The sequence below is a fragment of the Cervus elaphus genome, chromosome 27, assembly GCF_910594005.1.
Source record: "Cervus elaphus chromosome 27, mCerEla1.1, whole genome shotgun sequence".
Lineage (NCBI taxonomy): Eukaryota > Metazoa > Chordata > Mammalia > Artiodactyla > Cervidae > Cervus > Cervus elaphus.
In genome coordinates this window covers 35,866,905-35,892,315 of record NC_057841.1, presented here as the reverse complement: position 1 = coordinate 35,892,315, position 25,411 = coordinate 35,866,905, and the positions used below count along the sequence as shown (strand labels likewise).

The window sequence follows — 25,411 nt, the reverse complement described above, 5'->3', positions numbered from 1 at the left end:
ATTTTGTAGAGAGAGGCTGGTGGAGTTGGGGTGACCCCAGAAGCAACAGATGATCTGAATTCTTTCTCAATCCCACTCTCTTCTCTTACAGAGGAGTTTCTTATACATGTTATCTATATGGAGCATGTGTTAATTCCTTTACTCTCAGGATTGTGTTTATTATTATGTTTGTTTTCATTTCTGCTTACTCTGGGGTGGATTTTCCCTTCAATGTGGATTGAAAAGGTGATCACTGTATTTTAATTGTTTTTTCTGCCATTTTAAAAGCAAGTTTACGTATCCACACAGGTGGCATTCCAGGTCTTTGGTCTCCCTCTCCTAAGGCCAGTAAGTGTCTGGCAAATTCCCATTACTGGGTTGCACAGAGCTAGTTTTAGGAAATAGTGTTCCCCACTTTACCTACCCCTGTCCAGAGCTCTTCTTTCAAATTCTATCTTTTCTTGTAGTATTGTATTGAACTTTTCTGTTGTTCTTTATGATTTTGGACTCTCAGCATGTGGGAACACTGGTTTCCTAAATCTGTGCATTTCTTTGTTTCATGTGCTAGTCCTTATTTTTCTGTGGCTCTGGGAGTTTGTTGTCATTGTTTCAGAGCTTCAGGTTTTGACATGTAACATTGTAAAAAGATCTTCCCTGGTGGCTCCCACGGTAAAGAGTCTGCCTGCAATGTGGAAGATCCCCTGGAGAAGGACATGGCAACCCACTCCAGTATTCTTGCCTGGAGAATTCCATGGACAGAGGAGCCAGGAAGGCTGCAGTCCATGGGGTCACAAAGAGTCAGACATGACGGACCGACTGACACATACACACATACACACGCATTGTAGAAAGAGTGCTGGACTAAAAGTCTGAAGGTCTGGTTTTGGCTCTTGCAGGAAGAATGAAAACCCTCTCTACTTCCACATGGTTGCTGACATGTCAAACAGTTTTGAAGAACAGTGAGACCTTGGTGAAGCCACTGAGTCTTCTCTGGCCCTAGTCCTTCACCTGGAAAATCAGGAGGGTAGAAATAGATCAGTGTTTTCCTGAAGCACTGATTTGATGGACTAGTTAATACATATTCCATGAAAAGAGATTTCGTATCATTTAAATTAGGATATCCTGGGGCTTCTCGGAGAGTTTAGTGTTGCATCATGAGGGAGATAGTGTGCATATCTGCTATGTTCACCCAAGTTGCTTGACCAGGAGGATTCTTTTTCATACTGTAGCCTGTGAGACAGAGAAACATTCAGTATAACACACTTCAGAAACACTACTACGGTGCTGTGCTCAGTCATGTCTGACTGCAAATCCATGGACTGTAGCCTGCCAGGCTCTTCTGTCCATGGGATTTCCCAGGCAAGAATACTGTAGTGGGTTGCCATTTTCTCCTCCAGGGGATCTTCCCAACCCTGGGATTGAATCTGTGTCTCCTGCATTGCAGGAGGATTTTTTTTTTTTTTTTTTTACCACTGAGCCACTAGGAAGTCCTTGAGAAACACTAGGCTACATCATTTTTAAGATTTCTTTCAGCTTACGAGTTGCATGCTTCTGTGAATATACTAAAAGCCACTGAATTGTACACTTTAAAAGGGAAGAATTTTCTCAAAGCTGTTACATAAAAAATTTTTTCATAGTTCTTGAATTTTCAGAACTGTGTGACTACCTGGCATTTCTGCCTTTTACAATTTATTTTTTAATTCCTCTTTGGAAAAACCCATATACCAGCTTGTCCATTTGACATCCTTTACAGAGAAGGTCATTCAGCTCTAGGAAAAGTTTCAAAGTCACCTTCCTAATTATGGCTTCTGTTTGTTTCTCTCATTTAAGTCTCTGTGGATATTAATCCCCTCCATCAGTTTCCCAGGTTTTTCTGTTTATCTTAAATTTCATGTTTTATTTTGTGTAGGGTGTGACTCTCTGCAGACTTGTTTTTATGTGTTTCTATGGTCTTTGTTTTTCTGGGTTAATTCTTTGCATCATCTTCACTCATGTTGAAAATTCTTTGATAGCACCTTTAAAATAAATATATTTCTTTTAAATTTACTGCCATCTTTCATATAGATTCCTCCTCTGCAATTTTCAAAGGCAGCATAGGGTAGCTGAACTCAAAACAGACTTTTCCACTTCCTGGCTGGCTGAGCTTTCTGAGCCTGTGTCCTTGTCTGTAAAGAGAGGACAGTGCCTCTTCTGTCAGCCTTAAATAATGTAGCACGGATTCTGCAAAGGGCTAAGCATACGATGCTTGGTCAGGACTTTTCCTATTTAGACAGAATTGTGTCTTGGTTGTAAATCCAGTATAAAGCATTTCCCCTCACAAATTTTGTCAAAGTCATGGTCCTTACTGTTGAGGGACTAGGAAATCCTGCAACTGGTGCATTATTCAGCTCCTCTACCCTTAATGGTGGATTTGGTTACATAACTCACTTACCAAGGAGGGTGCTGTCCATTTACTGGAGGTGCTGAAAACACTGCTACCGTATTCCACTTGTGTGTAATCAGAGATTTGTAGCCTGTACTGGAAAAGGCCTTCTGGAGGGGATGCCAAGAGAACTAGAAAAAGCCTGTGTCCCAAAATAAACTTACAATTTGATTATGAAGACTGGAATGTGACTGCATGAAAAGGTGATTGTATAAGACAGTAACAAGGGCTAGGTGAATGGGTGGTGGCTGTGGGTGGTGATGACTGAAGAGGAACCGGAGGTGACTGGGAGGGGAGTCGGTCTGTAGATTGAGAGGCACGGAGGTGAGGACTGTTGGCTTTGGAATCTTGCTTCCCATTTCAACAGCTCTCCCTCTAACAGGCATGTGATAAAGAGTGCAACATGTTAGCTTTAATGTTGGCAATGATTAGACCAGAATAACCTTTTTTCAGCAATGATCTTTAAAGGCAGGGGACTTCCCTCGTGGTCCAGTGATCACGACTTGACCTTCCAGTGCAGGGGGTGTGGGTTTGATCCCTGGTCTGGGAGCTAAGATCCCACATGCCTCATGGCCAAAAAAACAGAACAGACACAGTATTGTAACAAGTTCAATAAAGACTTTAAAATGGTCCACTTAAAAAGATCTTAAAAAATTTTTTTTTAATGTAGCATAAGAATGTATATTTTCAACTACCTTGTTAGATCCATTGGAGAAGGAAATAGCTACCCACTCTAGCATTCTTGCCTGGGAAATCCCACAGACAGAGGAGCCTGGCAGGCTGCAGTCCACGGTCTCTCAAAGAGTCAGACATGACTGAGCAACTAACACACTTTGTAATGTCTAAAAAATGCATATTTGTTTGGAAACATGGTAAAATATGAAAGTACTTCAAAGAACAGATACAAATCTTGTATTCCAGAAATAGCTACTGTTTACCTTTTTCTAGGTTCTAGAGTATTGCCTAGAATTATCAGTTGTAGATGTGTGTCTTCTAAATAGTCAATTACAGTAGGCTCTAGGGGAGTTCTCATGTCAGAAATGTGCACAGGCCATGAAAGAGTAAGTGGGGATTCCCAGAACATCCCTGTGGTGTAGAAGTCTGGGCATCATCCACTAATCTGTAATCTGTGTAGTTGGCGGGAACACATGGCATTCGTCCAGTGCTTAGGGACTCACTGCATTTGCTAAGAAATGTGCTACAATGTCACCATCTTTTCTTGCTGAGTCTCTTTCATTTCTCATGTTGTTCACATCAGACAGTCCCTCCGTTATATATGGGATTTCATTAGGAATTTCAGAGGACTCTTCTTATAGCCTTTGCACTTACTCAACATTCTTATAAACACAGTCCCCATCAACATTTCTGAGGAGGTTGGTTTGTATGAACACATCTCAGGAATTCTGCCTGTGTCCAACAAACTCTGCTGACCGATTACTTAAAACGTCTTGAGAGAATGTGCCTGTGTTTCAGACACTTAACTTGTCTAACAGAACTGAGAATTCCCAAAGCAGACACAGCGCCATCCACTGGGGCAGTGCCCTTCCCCAGTAGCCGGGTCCACGGGAGAGACTATCCGTCAGTGCTCTCTCCTCCCTGGGGTCTGACCCAAGTTAGGTGACACCAGCATCATTTGAAGGCCAGCGGACTGGCTCTGAGCTGAGACCGCTCTGTCTGGGAGTTGGTGCGGTCATTTAATGTTAAACACACCTTTGAGGTGGGACAGGAGAAAACTGCTCGCTTGGGAAGCAGAGTCTTGGCACTTCAGATTCAGGGTTGTCTGGAACTTGCTTTCCCTCTGGCACTAGAGTTTGGGCCAGGCCCCTGAAACAACTTGGCCTTGTTTCCATTTTCACTTTTTTCGCAACTCTAGAAATGGGACTTTTTGCTCAGTCGCTGAATCAAGAGAATCCTGTCAGCTTGCTATTGCTAGTGAAAATCTTTGAGTAAAACAGGATGTGACACTAAGCTTATATGAAATGCTGACTCTGAAAATTATTCATACTTACTGTGTCTTCACAGTGTGCTCTGAGACCTATACATTGATTCTTTCGTTCGTTTATTTGGCTTCGCTGGGTCTTAGTGGCAGCCCAGGGGGTCTTTGATCTTTGTTGTGGCATGGGGATCTTTTTCAGCTGCAACGTGTGGGATCTAGTTCCCAGATCAGGGATCGAACCCAGGCCCCCAGCATTGAGAGCACGGAGTCTTAGCCCCTGGACCACCAGGGAGGTCCCACCATCTCTACTTTCTTAATAGCTTAAAAATATATTAATGTGGAGATATCAACAGAATAACTTAATTGTTTTAAATTGGGTAGAAAATGTTGCCCATGGTCTGTCTGTCCCTTTGTATTACATGTTTTATTTTCTTTGGTCCCCTTCAGGCAAGAGCACTCACTTGTATATTTGTGGTAGACTCTTGACTCAAACAGCTCTTACTTATACCTGTTAGATAAAAAAGGAATTTCTCTATTTTTTTTTTTTTAACCTCTAGGTGACCACAAGCAGAGTTATAAAAACAGTTTACACCATCTAAAGGAATGTAGAGGATGAAGCAAATAAAAGAGTTTGTATAATAAGAAAAAAGTAACTGTCAGGGGGACAAAATAATAATTAATTAATTTTAATTTTAATTAATAAAATTTATTAATAGAAATAATTAATACAAAATATTAGTTGTCTAAATTCATTTATGTTTACCATATCTTTATACAAAAGATTATAACTAAGATTAGGATAAAAAAGAAATCTAACAAACTAGATACATAGCTAACTAAAAATATTTAAATGGTGATACAAAAATAAAAGCTAAAGTGTAGACAAAATAAATCAGGTGTACGTGAATGGGAAAAAAAGAGTAATAATTTCAGAATTGAAGGCAAAATGTATTAAATGGAATAAAGCTGGTTTCAAACATTATGGTACTTGACAACTAAACTAACAATCTTAAAGTATTTCTTCCTAAGAAATAGTATTTTTTCTTAAACATCATAAGAATCTGGCAGAAATACAATTATGAGAATCTAACAACTCTTTCATTCTTCACTGTATTTTATAATGAAGTACTGACTTCTCTGCTCAGTTTTGCTATAATCCTAATACTGTGCTCAATGCTGGAGACCCAGTTTGATTTCTGGGTCAGGAAGATCCGCTGGAGAAGGGATAGGCTACCCACTCCAGTATTCTTGGGCTTCCCTTGTGATTCAGCTGGTAAAGAATCCGCCTGCAATTTGAGAGACCTGGTTGGGAAGGTCTAGGGTTCGATCCCTAGTTTGGGAAGATCCCCTGCTGAAGGGAGTGGCTACCCACTCCAGTATTCTGGCTTGGAGAATTCCATGGACCATATAGTCCATGGGGTTGCAAAGAGTCAGACACGACTGAGTGACTTTCACACTCTAATACTGCTCTAAAAAAATTAACTTTACTAATTAAAAACAAACCTGGAATGTTTTCCAGTGTTCTGAAATAATTTGTGAGAAGCTGAATTACTAATTACTGCATTTTTGTTGTTCAGCCACTAAGTTGTGTCCAACTATTTTTGACCACATGGACTGCAGCACACCATACTTCCCTGTCCTTCACTTATCTCCTGGAGTTTGCTCAAACTCATGTCCACTGAGTCAGTTATGCCATCCAACCATCTCCTCTTCTTTTGTCCCTTTCTCCTCCTGCCTTCAGTCTTTCCCAGCATCAGGGTCTTTTTCAGTGAGTTGGCTCTTCACATCAGGTGGCCAAAGTATTGGAGCTTCAGCTTCAGCACCAGTCCTTCCAATGAATATTCAGGGTTGATTTCCTTTAGGGTTGATTAGTTTGATCTCCTGCTGTCCAAGGGACTCTCAAGAGTCTTCTCCAGCACCTCAGTTCGAAAGCATCTGCTCAGCCTTCTTTATGGTCCAGCTCTCACATCCATACATGACCACTGGAAAAATGACTAGATGAACCTTTGTCAGCAGTGTGATATCTCTGCTTTTTGATATGCTATCTAGATTTGTCATAGCTTTTCTTTCAAGGAGTAAGCATCTTTTAATTTTGTGGCTTCAGTCAATCTGCAGTGATTTTGTAGCCCAAGAAAATGAAATCTGACAGTGTTTCCCCATCTATTTGCCATGAAGTGATGGGACTGGATGCCATGATCTTCAATTTTTGAATGTTGAGTTTTAAGCCAACTTTTTCACTCTGCTGTTTCATTTTCATCAAGAGGCTCTTTAGGGGGAAAAAAACGAGGCTCTTTAGTTCTTCAATTTCTGCCATAACGGTGGTGCCATCTGCATATCTGAGGTTATTGATATTTCTCCCAGAAATCTTGATTCTAGCTTGTTCTTCATCCAGCCCAGCATTTCTAATGATGTACTTTGCATATAAGTTAAATAAGCAGGGTGACAATATAGCCTTGACGTCCTCCTTTCCTGACTTGGAACCAGTCTGGTTCTAACTGTTACTTCTTGACCTGCATACAGATTTCTCAGGAAGGCAGAGAAGATGGTCTGGTATTCCCTTCTCTTGAAAAACTTTCCGTAGTTTGTTGTGATTCACACAGTCAAAAGATTTAGCATAGTCAATGAAGCAGAAGTAGATGTTTTTCTGAAATTCCTTTGCTTTTTCTGTGATCCAGCAGATGTTGTCAGTTTGATCTCTGGTTCTTCTTTTCTTTTCTTAATCCAACTTGAATATCTGGAATTTCTCTGTTCACGTATTGAAGCCTAGCTTTAAGAATTTTTAGCATTACCTTGCTAGTATGTGAAATGCGTGCAATTGTGTGGTAGTTTGAACATTCTTTGGCTTTTTCCTTCTTTGGGATTGGAATGAAAACCAATGTTTTCCTTTCTATTAGAATAAAGTGAGTATGTGTTCAGAGCTTGCTAATAGTCAGTATTTTAACTGGTGTGTGTATGTGTGTGCATGCGCGTGCACACTCGCTCAGTCCCTCAGTTGTGCCCGACCCCCTGGATTGTAGCCCACCAGGCTTCTCTGTCCATGGGATTTTCCAGGCAAGGATACTGGAGTGCATTGCCATTTCCTCCTCCAGGGGCTCTTCCCGACCCAGGGGTCGAACCCCTGTCTCTGTGTCTCTTGCACTGCAAGTGTGTCCTTTACCAGTGAGCCGCTGGGAAAGCCCTTTTTAACCAGTGGTCCTAACCAGTAACAGTTGTCTGTTGTAAATGAAGAGACAGCACTGTCATTATGTGCAAATGGTTTGAATGTTTCGCTGGAAAATCCAAAAGAAAAACATTTAAGAATTTTAAGAATTCCTGAGTGTAACAGACATTATACTTGGAAAAAAAAAAAATCCAAAGATTTCCACATACCAGCGATATTCACTTGGAGAATAAAATGGAGCAACAGATCCTTTATATAGTTCCAGCAAAAGATATAAAATGCCAAAGAAGACTCCTCAGGAAGTCCTGAGTAACTGGAAAAACACTTGGTATCTCTGTAAGGACAGTGCAGTAGCTGTCAGTCCCGCTGCTTTTAATTTGGCAATAAATATGCTCCATTTAATCTGGCAGAGATTCGTGCTTTTATTCTTCATGGCTTCCTCTGGAGGCAGATTAAAGCTTGCCAACGTTTTTTCCTTCCTTTTACCAGTAAGGTAACTGAGGCTTGTAGTCGTTTTTGTGACACAGTGTATCAGGGCACAATTCATGAGACAGAAGCCTGTGTGATACTCACTCTTGATGTCCTAGCTTTTTCATACTAATCTATTTTCTATATTTTCTTCAGGGTACATGTAGTTCTTTAAAAATTAAGCTGGGAATTGAGTGTCAAATTGAGAATAATTCTCCTTTCTCTGCTGAGTTCTGGATATTTTAATTTGTAACCATAAGGACTCCCATGGATCACTTTTGTTTTAAATTGTTTTGGTGAAAAGAGGGAAATTTATTTCTACAATTTTAATGGCTGTTCATCGTAATTCCTTAATGAGTGATCAGAATAGAAGTGGAATTAGTTTTGTAGCTATGCTTGCTCCTGGGATAATGCCGTTAAGCTCCCTCAGTGGTCTCAGTACTTTCCAGTTCTGTTTGGGTGCTTATAACACAAAGAGCCTGGGACTTTCTTCACAGTTTAATTTTTATTTTATTGATTTACTTATTTAGCTGGCTAGCAGTGTCAGGTCTTAGTTGCCACACGTGGCATCTTAGAGCCCTGACCAGGGATCAAACCTGGGCCCCCTGCATTGGGAGCTTGGAGTCTTAGCCACTGGGCCACTGAGGAAATCCCGACAGTTTAATCTTTAAAGAGGTATACTGCTCTGGTTTCCCAAGACGTTTCTAACAAATTAGCACAAACTTCATGGCCTAAAATGACAGAAATTTTCTCTCTCACAATTCTGGAGGCTCAAAGTCCAAAGTCAGTTTCTCTGGGTACCAATCACGGTGGTGGGCAGTGCGCCCTTTGGAGGCTGTAGGGAAACTCCATTCCTTGCATTTTGCCTCTGGTGGTCACGAAGATTCCTGGACTGTGGCCATATCACTCTGATCTCTGCCTCTGTGGTCACAATGCCACCATCTCTACTTCCATCAGGCTTCCCTGGTGGCTCAAATGGTAAAGAATCTACCTACAATGCAAGAGATCCAGGTTCAATCCCTGGGTCAGGAAGATCTCCTGGAGAAGGAAACTGCAACCCGCTCCAGTATTCTTGTCTGGGAAATCCCAAGGACAGAGGAGGCTGGTGGTCTCCAGTCCATGGGGCGGCAAGAGTTGGACACGACTTAGCGGCTAAACCACCACCTACTTGCATCAGCTCTCTCTCTCTCTTTCCCTCTTGTAGAGATACTGTTGATTGCATTTAGTGCCCTCTGGATAATCTAGGAACTGGCCCTCTTCTCCAGATCCTTCATTTAATCATACCTGCATCCCTCTCCCTGAAGAATGCATGCTTTGGAGGCAGTTGGAGCAGAATTTACATACTAGTCAATTGCTAGCCCTCGACCTTGGCCAAGCTACTTAACCTCTTTGAACTTCAGTGCCTTCATCTGAAAATGAAACTAATACACACCTATCTCAGACTCTTTGAAAGGGTTAAGGGAAATAATGTTGATTCAGCTATTACTTGGTTTCTTATTTTCTTGAGTTCACAGCTTAGTTTTGACTCATCTGTGTATCTCCGGAGCCCATTCCATCCCGGGCACAGTGGTTGACTGACAAATGTTGACTGAGTAGTTTTCTGCCCTCTGAAGGGCAGTGTGGCATAGAACTGCCATCTGCTGGGGTCAGCTTGGTAGTGATGGCCCATCCCTGTGTGAGAGTTGAGAGCCATTAACTTGGGAAACTGAGGAGATCCATGCAAAGCAGACACCCTAACACTGTGGTTTCTGTGTAAATGGGCTAAGTTGAGTGCATGTGTGATGGAAGGGAAGAACTTTTTTTATTAGTTTATTTTTGGCTGTGCTGGGTCTTCATTGCTGTGTGGGCTTTCTCTATTGTGGCAACTGGGGGGCTACTTTCTAGTTGCACCGGCTTCTGGTTGCTGTGACTTCTCTTGTTGCAGAGTACAGGCTCAGAAGTTGTGGTGCATAGGTTCAGTCGCTCAGTTCAGTTGATCTGTGGCATCTTCCCAGACCAGGGATGAAACTTGTGTCTCCTGCGTTGGCAGATGGGTTCTTGACCTCTAGACCACCAGGAAGGTCCAGGAAGGAACGATTGATCCAGAAAGTTATAAATGGGCATGATGAGCGTACAGATCTTTCCACACACGTGCTTTTCATAAGAGATTGATTTTTTTTATCTTTGGTATCTTGGCTTTGTGGCCTTCCCCAGTGGCTCAGCAGTAAAGAATCTGCCTGCAATACAGGAGATGCAGGTTCCATCCCTGGGTCGAGAAGATCCCCTGGAGGAGAAAATGGCAACCCACTCCGGTATTCTTGCCTGAAGAATCCTATGGACAGAGGAACATGGCTGGCTACGGTCCTTTGGGTCGAAAAAGAGTCAGACACAACAGAGCAACTAAACACATGCATACACACACGCGCGCGCACACACACACACACACCCCTCCGCTTTGTGCTCAAAATCAGTGTAAACACCTCGAGGTCAGAGAAGGGCGCTTCTTTCATTCCTGTGAGTGTCCCCTCAACGTGGTGTTGAGCTCCTTGAGAATACGAGCTAGTGGGGCGCGCACACACACGTGTATGTGTGCTGTGGCTGCCTGGCGAGCTCTTGTGGGGGTGACACAGGATTGAGTGCTCAGTGTGAAGCTGGCTGCCGGCAGAGTGAAGTGTCACCGTGGGGCAGGAGCAGTTACTGGCCCAGCTGTGGCCTTGGGTCCTGAGCCATTTGGCTCCCAGTGCTCCTGAGTCACAGACTGTCCTGCACATCTCCTTGCTGACTTATCTGTGCCCTGTGTAGGGTGCAGGGGCCTCCTGCAGTGATCGGGCATCACAGCACTGAGGAATGTGGGGGGGGCTGGGCTCAGGGGACCAACAGCCCCTCTTCTTAGACCCTTCATGCCCCAGTCTGGCTGCTTGTGGGGAGAAGAGGCAGCCCGAGCATCAGAAAGGGAGCTCCCCTGGAGCAGCGGGGGGAGATGCACAGGATGGAGGGCTGAGGACAGGGCAGATGAGCATCGCATTGCAGGCACCTGCAGGAGGGAGAAACGAACACTTCTGAGCATACGTCAGGACTTTGGGACATTTAGGATTTATATTCCTTAGTGTTATGTGATACTTAATGCCTGTCGTTGCCCTATTTAGGGTTTAATCTACCTCCCTTTCATCCTGATGATGCCTTTTAGGTGCTCTTACCAGTTGCTTATGGCCTTGGGTCAGCAGACTTTGAAAGAGATCTTTCGTGGAAGGAAAACCTAAATGTATTTAACCAGGAAAGAGCAGGACAGACATTTAATGAGTCTCTCGGTTCTTGACAGTACTGGATGAATGCAAAAGTAGGAAGTAAAATCTGGATCCTCAGTTTCTAAAGTGTTCGGAGAAGAGAGGTGATAACCGGAAGCAATCTGACAACAGCTCTGAGTTGTGGGGTCGAGAGTGAGGGGGGTCCCAGAAGGGAGAGCAGCTGAGGCTGGATCCGGGGACTGGCTCCCGACAGTGCTGACTGTGAGTCTCTCTGGGTCTGGTGGGTATACACAGGAGGAGGACATACAGTCCCTCTCCTGTCAAAGTCACCTGTACTAAGGAGCCAGATCAGCTCATCACTATAGTCCACCAGAGCCCCCGGGACAGGAGGGGCTGTGGGCCAAGCCCTCCCGGAGGTCTTTCTGGCTGAGCAGAAGAAGTGCTCTGAGCGCTGTTTAGCTCACAACTGTGGACGGGGCCATTTCCCCAGAAGTCTTTAAAGCACTCTCTTCTATAACTGCTTAATCTGTTTAAAGTAACTAGAAGGGAAAAGATGCTTTTGAATTTGGGAAAACACGCTTTTGTTGTTCAGTCGCTCAGTCGCGTTAGACTCTTTGCGACCCCATGGACTGCAGCACGCCAGGCTTCCCTGTGCTTCACCATCTCCCGGAGCTTGCTCAAGCTCACGAACTTTGAGTCCATGATGCTATCCAACCATCTCATCCTCTGTCGCAGTGTTAATGATAGATCTTAAGCCAATGACTGTGTTTCTGTTTTCCTCCTTAGTGTCAAATCAACAGTGCCTTGACTTCCTTCCATACTGCTCTGGAACTTGCAGTAGACCAGAGAGAAATCCAGCATGTTTGTCTCTATGAAATTGGTAAGTGTTGAATGTCGGTCCAGTCTCCTGTCGTGAAATAGTACATTAACACAGCAGTTTCTGTCCAGCTTCTTGTCCTGCAAGTGTTAATGCATTCCTGTGCGCTTTGTCACTGTAAATGCTGTTCAGTTTGTGTCTTTGTGAAATGCCGGCTGCCTTTTGTAATAATAGGGCTTTGTTAGTGTAGCGCAAGTAGCGATACTTATCTCAGTGAATTCTCATTACTTCTTTCCAATAATTCGTTCCTTGGACGATTTGACTCTAAGCTAATAGGCACAGTTAAATGAATTGAGTAAGAACCAATTTTGACTCTTTTATTGGACTGGATATTAGAATTCAGAACTGTTATCTCTTCCCTCTCACCAATGTGTACCTGAGAGGAAAAGTCCGGCTTAGGAGAGATTGGGTGCACGGATTCCAAGCCCAGTTAGCTCTTCTACCAGCTAACTAGGAGACTTCGCCCTGCAATAGCCCTTGGAGCAGCTGTGTGGTTTAGATGAAAGTACCTGAATGAGTGTGAAGCAGGGTGCTTGGCACACGTGTTAGCCACTTCCTCCTGCTTCTCCCCTCCTGGAGATGCATATATAAACAGGCCTGGAGGCATTTGTTTGCCCAAGATTTAGCCCCCCTCTCCCCTCTGCCAAAGCTGTTGCTATGATTTTTTTTTTTTTTGGCTGACTGCACTAAAATACATTAGTGATTCCATAATCCTTGACTGTGACAGTGGCTTAATTATGCTGAGAAGCATAAACACAACTTTGGACTTGAAACAACAGGAACAAATTTTAGTAAGGGATTCATGCTTTTTAGAGTTTGAGCCAAGATTGCAAGGTCACACTGTATATAGCACACATACCAGGAATGAAGTGGGGAGCAGAGATGGGAGAAAAGATGAGATGGTGATGAGAACCAAAAGGGAAATTGAGACTCCAAAGGCTGTCATCAGAAACACAAAAGAAGAGATGGGGGAAGCCTGGGGAGGCAGTTGTCACCTGGCAGTGTGGACCTTACAGTGCCTGCCGCTTGCTTGCCTGCCATAGATGTATTTGTCTTCCTGAATTTTTTTTTTTTTTTAAAGAAGTGTGCTGCTTGAGAACTGCCCAATAAACAGTATTATGTTTTATACATCTGTCATAGCTTAGAAAGTGAAGATCAAGTGTGATCCAGTGGGAAATACATTTTTCTGTAGTCTAAACTTTGCTGGGGGGCTTCCCTGATATCTCAGTAGTAAAGAACCCACCTGCCAATGCAGGAAGTTCGAGTTTGATCCCGGGGTCAGGAAGGTCCCCTGGAGAAGGAGATGGCAACCCTCTCCAATATTCTTGTCTGGGAAATCCCAGGACAGAAGAGCCCGGCGGACTACAGTCCATGGGGTCACAAAAAAGACATGAGTTGGCAACTAGACAACAACAACCAGCTCTGCTGGAGCTCTGGTTTGTAGCCATAATATGGAATGGAATATGAGACACGGTAACTGGGATGTTTTGAGGAAGACAAGGCATCTCTAATTTCACAACTGATGAAGTAGTATAGAACTTGAAGAACTAGCTTTGGTGACCTTTCATGTTTCTTCTTTAGGATACTCTTTTTCTTCTAGTTTTATGGAGATAGAGTTGACATGTAACATTATAGTAAAGTGTCTAACATAAAGATTTGATACTGTATATATTGCTAACTGATCATGGTGGCCTTTTCTTGTGTGTGTACCATTTCTGGGCCTGTGGTGGGGCAGAATGTTAGAGCTGAAGAAAGCTTAGAAACCATGGAACCCAGTGCTAGGGACTTAGGAGGGTTAATCTGGGGTGCGGGTAGAGGGTGGGAACAGTGCAGTCAGAACTCAGCCTCCTTATTCTGGTTTGGTGCTACCTCCCGCCTCTACTTTTGCACTGAACCCAAATCTTACCCTGAAGTCTATTTTAGGATGGAAATAATTAGCCCCAGGTTTTACTCTAAAATACATCAACTTCATATCATATCCCGTGGAGTTTGACGCTGAATTTCCTGGAAGTGTGGCTTCCCCTCATCCCTGTAGGGTGTAAGGTGACGTGACTACTTTGTGGTGCAGTGGATAACAGAATTTGTTAGGTAGATCTCAGACAGGAGAGCACGATGGCCTTTGATCCTCAGCCCCTCCCTCTTCTAAGCCGTGTGACCGTGAGCAAGTCACGAAGCCTCTTCATGCCTTAGGCTTTCTCCTTGGTCAGGTGCGGCACCATCAGCCACCTTTCCGAGACTGCACTGGGATTAGAGAGAATTACATCAGGTGCCTGGCACACACATGGCTGGCTCTATGATGGGGAGCTGCTGTTATTAACAGCAGAGGATAAAACTCCTTATGTCCTTGCTGCTGTTGCCTCTGCCCACCCCTACCCACCCCCAGGATGCCAGCCTAAGGATGTTTTGCTCTGAGAGAGCTGGGTCCTTTCTCTGCCCCTCAGAGGGAGGGTGGCAAGAACTTAATGTCTCACTGGCTTGCTCTCTGCTCCTCTGAGCAGTTTGCTAATTACCAGTGATCATGAACACGCTGGTGAGTGTGTGAGACTTCCAAGGTGGTCACTGTGTTATATAATCTAGTAGCGTCATTCCTTTCTCTCTGCCTGTTCTTAGGAGAGAAGCGCTGCTGTGCTTAGGTTTATTGCACAACTGGAGTCAAATTAGACCATTTTTCTCGAAATCTTCACTCCCTTCCCTTCTATACTGCCTCACTGGTTGTGAAATCAGAGATGCCCTCTCTTCCTCAAAGCATCCCATTGAAAATGTTTAAGAAGAAAAAGAGAATTATGAAGTTCTCAGGGTGGTTTTCATGGAACACTTGCAGAGGAAGTCAGCAGGATGAGAGATGTGTAACCTACAAATGAGCTGAAAAGTGTGTTATTTTGCTGTTCAGTCGCTAAGTTGGGTTCGACTCTTTTGCGATCCCATGGATTGTAGCTCACCAGGCTCCTCTGTTCATGGGATTTTTGAGGCAAGAACACTGGAGTGGGTTGCCATGTCCTTCTCCAAGGGATCTTCCCAATCCAGGGATCGAACCTGTGTCGTCTCCATTGTCAGGCGAATTCTTTACCACTGAGCCACCAGGGAAGCCTCTGTTATTTTAGGATCCTTTTCTAAAAACATCTCTTTCACAGGTTGGTGCAGCATGATAGAGCTGAATTTCAAGGACGCGTTCAATTCCTTTGAGAGGCTAAAAAACGAGTCCCGGTGGTCCCAGTGCTATTATGCCTACCTAACTGCAGGTGAGTGGATCCCAGTACACATGGTCACGCGCGCCCTCCTCTGTCTCAGACTAGCTCCCTCTTGTTGTTGGATGGAGAGTGACGGGCAGAGGATGCAGATCGCTAAGTTGTGTCTGACTCTGAGACCCCATGGGCTCCAGTACACCAGTCTCCTGGGTCCTCCACCATCTCCCAGAGCTTGCTCAAACTCATGTCCATTGAGTCAGTGATGCCATTCAACCATCTTGTCCTCTGTTGTCCCCTTCTCCTCCTGCCCTCAATCTTTCCTGGCATTGGGATTTTTTCCAGTGAGTCAGATCTTCAGATCAAGTGGCTAAAGTACTGTTTTGGACTGCAAGTGAATAGGAGCTGAATACCGCTCCCACCCACACAGTGGAATGGTGGGAAGTTCGATGCTACACGCCCTGCCTCTGCCCGTGTCCCCCCAGGGCTGGGTCCTGGACATGCTTGTTATGAGCTTCTCGTTTTTGTACACTTTGTCCTAAACAACCTCAACTTACCCTCACCCCTCTCCTTTTTCTCCTCAAATCTATTTTTCATTTATTAGGTGCTTAAAGAATTTTAAAGCATTGAACATGTCTTTTAAATAGTGTTCATGTCTTCATTTGCATAGTTAGTGCCCTTGTTTTGAGTTGCACAGGTTTTGAGTAGTCTGTTCCAGCCTTGTTTTGCCTCTTAACCCTGTTCTAATTAGTGTGATTTTGCGGAGCACAACATGTTTCAACACTGCGTGTCATTGTGGCAGAAACGACCTATGCTTTCTGACAGAAGTATGTGTGCATTGCCGTTTTCCCTTCAATGAACAGATCGGTAAAGACACGCTGCCACCTGGTGGACAGAACAGCTGTCTGTGCCCTGAGCCCCATAAATTGCCTGTAGGGTGCTGAATGGTCTAGGTGGGGATTGTCTTCAATTGTCTAACAATGAGCTCTCCTGACACACCCACAGAAGCGATTCTTTTACTTAAAATTTAAAACTGATCCAAGCATTATTTTAGATATATTCTTATTTCTCTGAAGGTTTGCATTTAACAGAACATCTCCTGTCATTCCATCCCTGTAACTGGCCTCTTTAAAATGGGGAAGAATTAACAGTGACTCGTGTGTATATCCAGAATGCTCTGGAACTGCAGTCCATTAGCAATCAGGATGGAAGCCCTTACACCCGCAGGCCTTCCTATAGATCCCACAGGGTTTTAATCCATTTTCATCTGGCTCTTGCTGTTGAGGTTTGAGTAGGATTATTTTCAGTATGCTGCTGGGATACGTTAAGGGTTGGTTTACGGAACTCAGAGGCATCTCAGATGAAAGTTGCAGCTATTTATTGAGTGGGCGTGGTGTGCCCTGCACGGTGATGAACCAAAACAGAGGGACTGCTGTCCTCGTGGTGTCATGGGGTCACGCAGTCAGTGTGGGCAGCTATTTATTTATTTGTTTTATTCTAATCGGAGGATAATTGCGTTACTCTATCGTGTTGGTTTCTGCCATACATTGACATGAATCAGCCACAGGTATGCACATGTCCCCGCCCTCCTGAACCTGCCACCCCTTCCCACCTCGCTAGGCTGCCGCACAGCGCCTGATTTGAGCTCCCTGCGTAATACAGCACGTTTCCACCGGCCGCCTGTTTCACATGTGGCAGTTACACGTTTCCATGCTACTCTCTCAGTTCGTCTCACACTTCGTCCACAAGTCTGTTCTGTGTCTGCGTCTCCTTTGCTTGATGGTTAAAGCTGTGGTGCATATATACAATCAGACATGCCTTAGCCACAAAAATGAACACGTTTGAGTCGGTCCTAATGAGGTGGATGAACCTAAGCCTGTTACACAGAGTGAAGTCAGAGAAAAACAAGTTTCATGTATTAACACATATATACGGAATCTAGAAAGGTGATGAGCTATGTATTTTTAAAAAATCTTTGTGGAGCATAGAGCATGAAGAAATAAATGTACAGTGTGGCTCTACAGAGGAGCATTTATTCTCACTGGAAATCCCAGGATCACACCAGTTGTAGGAGATGATAAAGCATGAAAGACTCCAGGCTCCACCTCTCCACGGGGGTTTCGTGAAAATGACGTGTGAAGAGTGCCACATGAAGAAGGCTCAGGGAGGTGTGGGAGGCTCGCTGTTGAACTGTCGTGCAGGCCGCTTGCAGGAGCTGTTATCTGAGCTGGCTTGAAGGACTGGTATGTGTTACAGCAGCGCCTGAGAAGATCGGCATTAAGGGACTGGAAACACTGCCACTGGGGACTTGGTTCCTTGTTTTTTGTTTTTTTATCATTTTTCTTTTTTTGTCTTTTTTCCTACTCTTGGCAGATTTCAATTATACAATACAGTATTATCATCTGTAGTCACCATGTTATTATACAGTAGATCTTCAAACCTTGTTCATCTTATAGCTGAGAGGTTTTTTTTAATTATAGTAAAATATACATAATGTAAAATCTACTTTAACCATTAAAAAAAATTTTTTTTTTTGCCACACTGTACAGCTTGCAGAATCTTATTTCCCCAGGCCTCTGAAGGTGAAAGCCCAGAATCCTAACTACTGGACTGACAGGGAATTCCCTGTTTTAACCATTTTTAAGTGTGTGGTTCAGTGGCATTAAGTTCTTTTGATAGCCATCACCACTGTCCAGCTTTCTTTTTGAAAAGTGAAACTCTATGATCTTTATTTTTTGTGTGTTTGTGTGGCAGAGTTTTATTAAAGTGAAAAAGGGATAGAGAAATCTTCTGACATAGACATCAGAAGGGGGATGGGGAGTGCCCCCCTGCTAGTCTTAATCAAAGCCTTATATACTTTTACCAGACCCATTCCCACAACGTACATCTTAAATTAACAAGATAAGAACTAACAATAGAAAGGTCTTACCAGATCCACTCCCACAACATACATCTTAAGATAACAAGATTAGTTAGAAGGTTCCTGTTAAGGAGAAACATGATACATTGTTACATTGACTTAAGACAAAGCTGTGTAGAAAAAAGCACTTGTCCTTTTCTCCTTCTTGAGAACTCTGACCTCTGTCCCCTTCTCAAAAGCCCCCAGATCCCTTTCTCCTCCTCAGGGACCCGGGACTTCTTATCAACCTACCTAGGAATTGACTCTTCCATTCCCCTCTTTTCTTTTAGGAGTGAAACTCTCTGATCTTTAAACAAGAACTACCCACCCCCTGCCCATGCCAACCCCTAGTAAACTCTGCTCCTTCTGTCTACATGAATTTGACTTTTCTAGGTACCTTGAGTAAGTGGACTCAACAATATTTGTTGATTGAATCTGGTTTATTTCACTTAACATAGTGTCCTCAAGGTTCGTCCATAATGTAGTATGTGTCAGGATTTCATTCATTTTTAAGGCTAAATAATATTCCATTGTGTGTACAGACCATGTTTTAACCAAACAAAACATGTTTTATTTGTTCATTGTCCGGGGACACGTAGGTTGTTTCCACCCTTTGGCCGTCGTGAATGATGCTGCTGGGTATGTGGTTCTTTTTGAGACCCTGGCTTCAATGCCATTTAGTACATTACCCAGACGTGGGATGGCTGGACCATATCCTTGTACTATTCTTGCAAATTTTCTATGCGTTTGAAATTACATAAAAAATAAGTTACCCCAAAAGATTAGAATATCTCTCTAAGGGCTTCCCTGGTGGCTCATTGGTAAAGAATCCACCTGCCAGTGGGGAGACATAGGTTTGATCCCTGATCCAGAAAGATCCCCTGGAAAAGGAAATGACAACCCACCCCAATATTCTTGCCTGGAAGCCCCGTGGACAGAGGAGCCTGATGGGCTATAGTCCATAGGGTTGCAAAAGAATTGGACACAACTGAGCAACTTAATGACAACAATAAAGCTTAGTCCTAGTGGACAGGCCAAGCATCCTAAGTCTGTGTAAGTCTCAGACTTAGGATAAATCAGAGGTGCTCATGCTTTCTAATATCTGCATCCTTTGAGGCAACTGTCTATAACTTATGAAAAGGAAGTGGTATATATATTCTTGAGGATCTGAGGTATTAGTATTGTCGACCTGCAGAGGTGATTCAGATCCAGATACTGTTGATGTTTATGACTCTCTTGTGTCCCCACATTTGCTCATTCCTTTTTAAAATATTATAATAATATCAGTTATGTAAGGAAACCTCAAGCTAAGGGCAGCAGAAATTACTCTTTTTCATTGATTTATTGTGTGACCTCAGGCAAGTCTTTTAACTTTCCTGGGTCTATAATATGATGGAGTTGTTTTACAAAACAATCACTGAGCTGCTCTCTGGTTTTGAAATGTTGTAACACAACAGATGAGGTCATTTTGGATGGGTTCAGACCCCACATCTGGACCAGTGCTGCTTCCAAAACTGGGAATGGAATTATCTCTCCCTTTTCATAGTCAGGCTAATCCCAGTGATTCCCAGTAGAAATCTTCTCTTTTTCCCATCACCTTGATGTCCTCAGCTTTCTCCAAGCCTTGCTGCTTGTATTTCTTTGACCTTCCAGTAGCTGCTCATTCTCTGACATGCCACAGCCCTGTGCCCGGCTTGACCAAGCCCCAAAATGTGAGAATGGGACCATCTAGTTTTAGGATCAGTCAAATAAAGAAGGAAGAACTAGCAAATCAATGGACATTCCAAGTGGGGCTTGAAAAACAGTGTGTGCCAAAGACAAAATCAACAAGAAATTAATAGAAAGGAATTCAATGTCATGGGAGTTGCAAAGAGGGTGACAAAGAGTGGTTGGTAAAGTCAGATTAAGGAGGTGGGACTGTAGCCTGGTTTGAAGTTTGGAGAAGGGAGACAGCAGGTCAAGCAGAGGCAGTGTGATTTGAGTCTTTGCCTGGGGCTTGGGGTAGATGAAGATTAAAATCGTAGCCCCCTCCAAGGCTCAGCTTGACTGCTTGTTCCTCAGAGCTGTCCGATCACTCCCAAGAGAAACCATTTCTTCCCATGTTGAGCTTTTTGAAAGTAACTTTGATGTCAGGACTCCAAAAGCTCTCTTCACTGCATCCATTGTAGCTCTGGAATTGTGGGTGTTCTCTCTCCAGCTGAAATTCAAGTTTCTTCTGGGTGTAAACATGTATATTTCTTCTTCACATCCTTGATGGTGGCTGTAGGTAGTAGGTGCCCAATGAACACACCCATGACTACTTCATGACAGTACACGCATACAGGGACACTTCATGACTTTCTTTCCAGGCACAGGGATATCCCTCTACCAGTGTGAAGCTTTCACAGTCCTCCCAGCTCCTCATTGTTCTTGCCTAGATCTCATTTTTCTTCCACTTTCCAAGTGTGTGAGCTCTCACTGGACTGTGTTCTGTGACAATATCTAGGACCATAGTTTTCCCAACATGCTCCTGTGAAGCTCAGGGAACCTGGCAGCTGGGAAATAATTATTGAATCAATGGAATGATGATCAGCAGGTTGGTGTAGTCCCACATGTAACAGTCTTAAAAATATTTCCTCCCATTTTGTCCTTCGGTAATAACCTTTTTCAAGTGTCATCAACCTGGGTATCCCTTAGTGGTATTTTCCCCCTTAATACTTTAAAGATTATGATGATGGTTTCTTACAGTTTGCCAGGGAGCCACCGGTGATGTGGATGGGGCACAGATTGTCTTCAAAGAAGTTCAGAAGCTCTTCAAAAGGAAAAACAATCAGATTGAACAGTTTTCTGTGAAAAAGGTCTGTCGGAATCTGTTGATCTGGTGTGTCGTTTATAATGGATATTTCTAACCATGGTCACCTTGGGCAACAAATGGAAATCCTAGGAAATTAGGAAATCCTGTGCAAAGCTGATCTCCTTGCTGAGCAAGTAGCTCACGACTGTGAGAGCATGTTCTCTCACAGTCATCCTGCTCCGAATGCAAAGTACTGGTTGGTTGCAAATAATTAAAGCTAATGTTTCTTTGAATGAACAGAGACATTACCGACCCTGCAGAGCTCATGAGCCCCTGGAGAGGGAGAGCATGTATCTGAAGGGTGAGGTAGCCTCAGAGGAGTGCAGATCAGCAGAACCTGGGCAAGAGATACAGACTCTGGGTTCTCATCTAGTGAAACCGTCACACTGGGTGATGAATAAAAAGCAAGAGCATGCATCAAATTGACCAACAGAAAGGCCCAGGACTGTAGTGAGAGAGGCCTTCATTTATTTTTGTACTTTTTTAAGAATAAAGTTTAGCTGAATTACCATAGGTTATAGGACAACTTGTCATATCCTAAATTCTGCATGTTTTTAGTTGGAAGTTTTTATTGAATGAACATTTAATGGCTTAGTGTGACTTGTAATGGGGAATGCCCCCAAGAGGACTGGGACTAATTAGAAAACTAAAAAGTCAATAAAACGTTAACTAAAAGGCCTCTAGTGTTACAGCCTGCATATAAACCCATTGAGTTAATATCTCACCCAGCTTTTATAAGTTCCTTTGACCTAAACCGAAATGAATCTGGTTTCATCCTGCAGTTTTTAAAATATGTCCTGGATCTCGACAGTAGATTAGATTGAATAACGAGAGAAAGGCATATCTACCAATATAACAAAAATAAGGAAGCAAAATTCAGAGAGAAATTTTAATTTTAACTTTGTGGGAGGGGATTGTTCATATCAAATATGAACCATACATTTTCCTAATGTCTCTGAAGTATTTTTTTTTTAGTTTTTTTTTTTTTTTTTTAAATGTAGCCTAATCATTCTAACTGCTTGCAGGCAGAGAGATTTCGGAAACAAACCCCAACCAGAGCTCTCTGCGTGCTGGCATCCATTGAAGTGTTGTACTTGTGGAAGGCCCTCCCCAACTGCTCCCCCCCCAACCTACAGAGGATGAGTCAAGGTAAAAAACGAAGTACACACCGCAGCCTGTTCCCTCAGCGTCTCACTCATCTGCTCTGACTCAGAGAGTGCAGATCTGTCACTCTCTGGGACACATGGCCTAGTGGTTAAGACAATTCCATCACTTAGGTACTGGGGATAGAAAGCACTGGAAGGGACAGATTCAGGAGTGTGTGGTGATGCTCTGATCATCGGGGTTATTCATCTCAAAACTACCTTTGGAAATGTCATCTCACGTATATGCTGCCCTTCTCCAGAATTGATTTTGTATTAATATTTTGGACTCAAGTGTATCGGATTGTTCTGCAGTGAGACTTGTTTGTGATCAAATATAGCATTTTCCATTGAATTCCAGTGGAATTAGGCTCGTCTCAGCCTTTTTGTTGCTGCATTCGGGCACTTCTCTAGATGGGGCAGAAGTGGGGGCTGCTCTTTATTGCAGGATGTGGGCTTCTCATTGCAGTGGCCTTTTGTTGTTTCAGAGTACAGGCTCTAGGGTGCAGGGGCTTCAGTAGTTGCAGCTCCCAGGCTCTAGAGCATAGGCTCAGAGTTGTGGCAAACGGGCTTTGTTGCTCCACGGCAGGTGGGATCTTCCCAGACTAGGGATCAAACCCATGTCTCCTGCATTGGCAAATGGGTTCTTTACCACTGAGCCACCAGGGAAGCCCCTGAATCCCATGCTTTTATCATCAGACAGAAGTCTGCAGATGCCTTTTGCTTATTAAGAAAAAAACAGGTTTCCTCTCAAAGGTCAAAAAGTTTTGTCAGTATTGATATTCCAGAGCAGAGTAATACAACTCCAAAAGAAGTTGTACACAGAGGCCCTGTAATTAGAGTAGGTATGTAACCCTCCCAAGGAGATTACTTGAAATAAAATTGTTATTGGATGTGCAAGTTCTGCTCTGTTGTTTAAAAAAATTCATAATTTAAAACCCATTCCTGGTTGTTGATGCAAGTCTGGAATATCTACCAATGTCTAACTCAAAGGAACAGGGAAGAATCTTAGGGACTATATTCTTTTGAATGCACAAGTGTAGGCTCTGTATTTAGAGATAATTCAAACACATATGCAAATATAAAATAGTAATTGGCAGGCACAAGAAAGATTATCACTTTCTTGGACTAAGGAGACTCACGAATGAGGATGAGGAAGGGGAACCTTCTCAGTTTGAACTCAGTAAGTTGCTAAACAATGAGATTCTTAACTCCTGATGATATTTAAGTGAATGTATTCCCTTCTTGCTGTCTTTACTTCTCTTTAAGCTTGCCATGGAGTAGATGACTCATCTGTCGTTGGATTAAAGTATTTGCTTCTTGGTGCCATACACAAATGTCTAGGGAACTCAGAAGATGCTGTTCAGGTAAATTGTTCATGTGGTGTCATAGCTAAAGGAACTGAACTATGAAAAACTACATATGGGCTTGCGAATAAGAAAAAGGAAAAAGCATTACACAAAGCCAGTCTCCCATCACAGTGTGAGTTTCATCCGCTTTATTAGATGAAGATCATCCTCTTCAGATGCCAGAAGCTGGTGACGTTTCATGTTCGTTTTTAATGTGACTTCAGAGCCTTCGAATATTTCTTCACCTCTGGGCTCCTTTTCTGGCACTAGCTGTTTATCAAAGAGGACAGTCTCAATTGGTGGAGGAGGAAGTGAGGAGGCAGACAGTTTTGTTAGTTCATTCCAATAACATCTGTATTACTTTCAGTTCTTTCAGCGAGCTGTCAAAGATGAATTGTGTCGTCAGAATAACTTATACGTTCAGCCATATGCTTGCTATGAACTTGGCTGTCTTCTATTAGACAAACCAGAGGTAAGATCCTGTTTTCTTAAATAGTGTTCATCAACAAAACTGTGGAAGTGGACAGGCACAAAACATCCTTTATTTAAAACAAGTTGTTTTGTTTTGTTTTGTTTTTGTTTCCCTTGATTTCACATGGGATGAATCCAAAAAGCTACTAATCCTATCTTACTGTGTTGAAGGAGGTAATCTGTTCCCTGGAGTTACAATGATAAACATAGCTTTTGGAACAAAAATTCATTTGAGGCAAAATCATTGTCTTTTTTTAGAGTGGTATAATATTATGTAATGTGGTTTATTCAGAAGAATACAGAATTACATTGTGATCCTAGTGCTATCATTTATTTTTAGTGTATGATACCAGTTAAGTTACTTAACCATATACTTTGTTCCTAATCTATAAAACAAGATAAAAAATACTTGCCTTTCCAATTTAATAAAGACTATAGTGAGAATAAATGAGGATGGTGTGTAGGATTACTTAAAATTTTTTAGAATACCTTGTAAATTTGATGGATTATTAAGATGTATATTGAAACACAATGGAGCAGTTTTTAAAAACAGAATTTTAAAGTGCTGGATTTGCTTAATATCTTCTTTTAGAAGCTCAGTTACATAATATTGACTATATAAAATTCTAAGTTTCAATAAATTCAAGTCAGCTTTCAAATATATGGATCTTTAAAAAGTTGAGCTAAATCAACAAATATTCTAGCCTAATCCTTAAATATGTCACCTGTCTTGCCAAAGATAGGCTTTTAATTGATAAGCTTTCTCATTTGAAATTCTAATTTTACCAAAATAGAAAATGCAGTTTTTATGAATTTTGGTAGAAATTTCTAACACCATATTCTTTAAAGAAATTTTTTACTCTTAATGCAGCCTAAAATACATATACATAAAATACAACAAGTATAGTTTACCTCTTGAAAAATGAAGCTGATTGTTCTCAATTAGTATTGCCTTAAAAAAGAGATCTAACTTACTGACTTCAAATAAATGATCAATTTTAGATTGTTTAGTAGGGTCTTAAACTATTTTAACTCTTTTAGTTGTTTACAGAATAATACTTAAAATTATGAAAAATTATCAAGTAATTCCTTGATGTAAACATCATTATATTAAAGAAAAATTGAGTCATTATGCTTGAATGAGCAGTCTACTCCCCTTTAGGTCACCATGAATTGTTGGAATTAACAAATCTTCTATTACAACATTTTGTGCTTGAGTATATGTAAACATAGGTGTTAAGAGATAATGTATTTTTCTTATATTCATAGACTGTAGGAAGAGGCAGAGCTCTCCTTCTTCAAGCAAAGGTAAAAATGCCTAAAAATCCCCAGTCTCTCTTTTTCCAGTGACCCTTGTCCTCTGTGTATACTCTGGAGCCTGAATTCAAGAGGTTTTGTGAAACGATTGTCCTGGTTGACAATATTTCTGGAGGGGAAAGTGATAACTGAATCAGTGAGCAGTTGATTTT

General features: G+C 42.4%; 1 protein-coding gene across 1 annotated transcript in view; it reads left to right on the top strand.

Annotated features, from left to right (window-relative positions):
* Window positions 1-25,411, top strand: part of TTC39C (tetratricopeptide repeat domain 39C) — a 99,648-nt gene that overhangs the window by 71,411 nt on the left and 2,826 nt on the right. Inside the window, exons 7-13 of the mRNA XM_043889329.1 lie at window positions 11,976-12,069; window positions 15,198-15,305; window positions 20,875-20,984; window positions 22,006-22,129; window positions 23,392-23,489; window positions 23,839-23,943; window positions 25,212-25,250. Coding sequence (XP_043745264.1) covers window positions 11,976-12,069; window positions 15,198-15,305; window positions 20,875-20,984; window positions 22,006-22,129; window positions 23,392-23,489; window positions 23,839-23,943; window positions 25,212-25,250 — 678 coding nt within the window. The remainder of the gene's footprint in view (window positions 1-11,975; window positions 12,070-15,197; window positions 15,306-20,874; window positions 20,985-22,005; window positions 22,130-23,391; window positions 23,490-23,838; window positions 23,944-25,211; window positions 25,251-25,411) is intronic.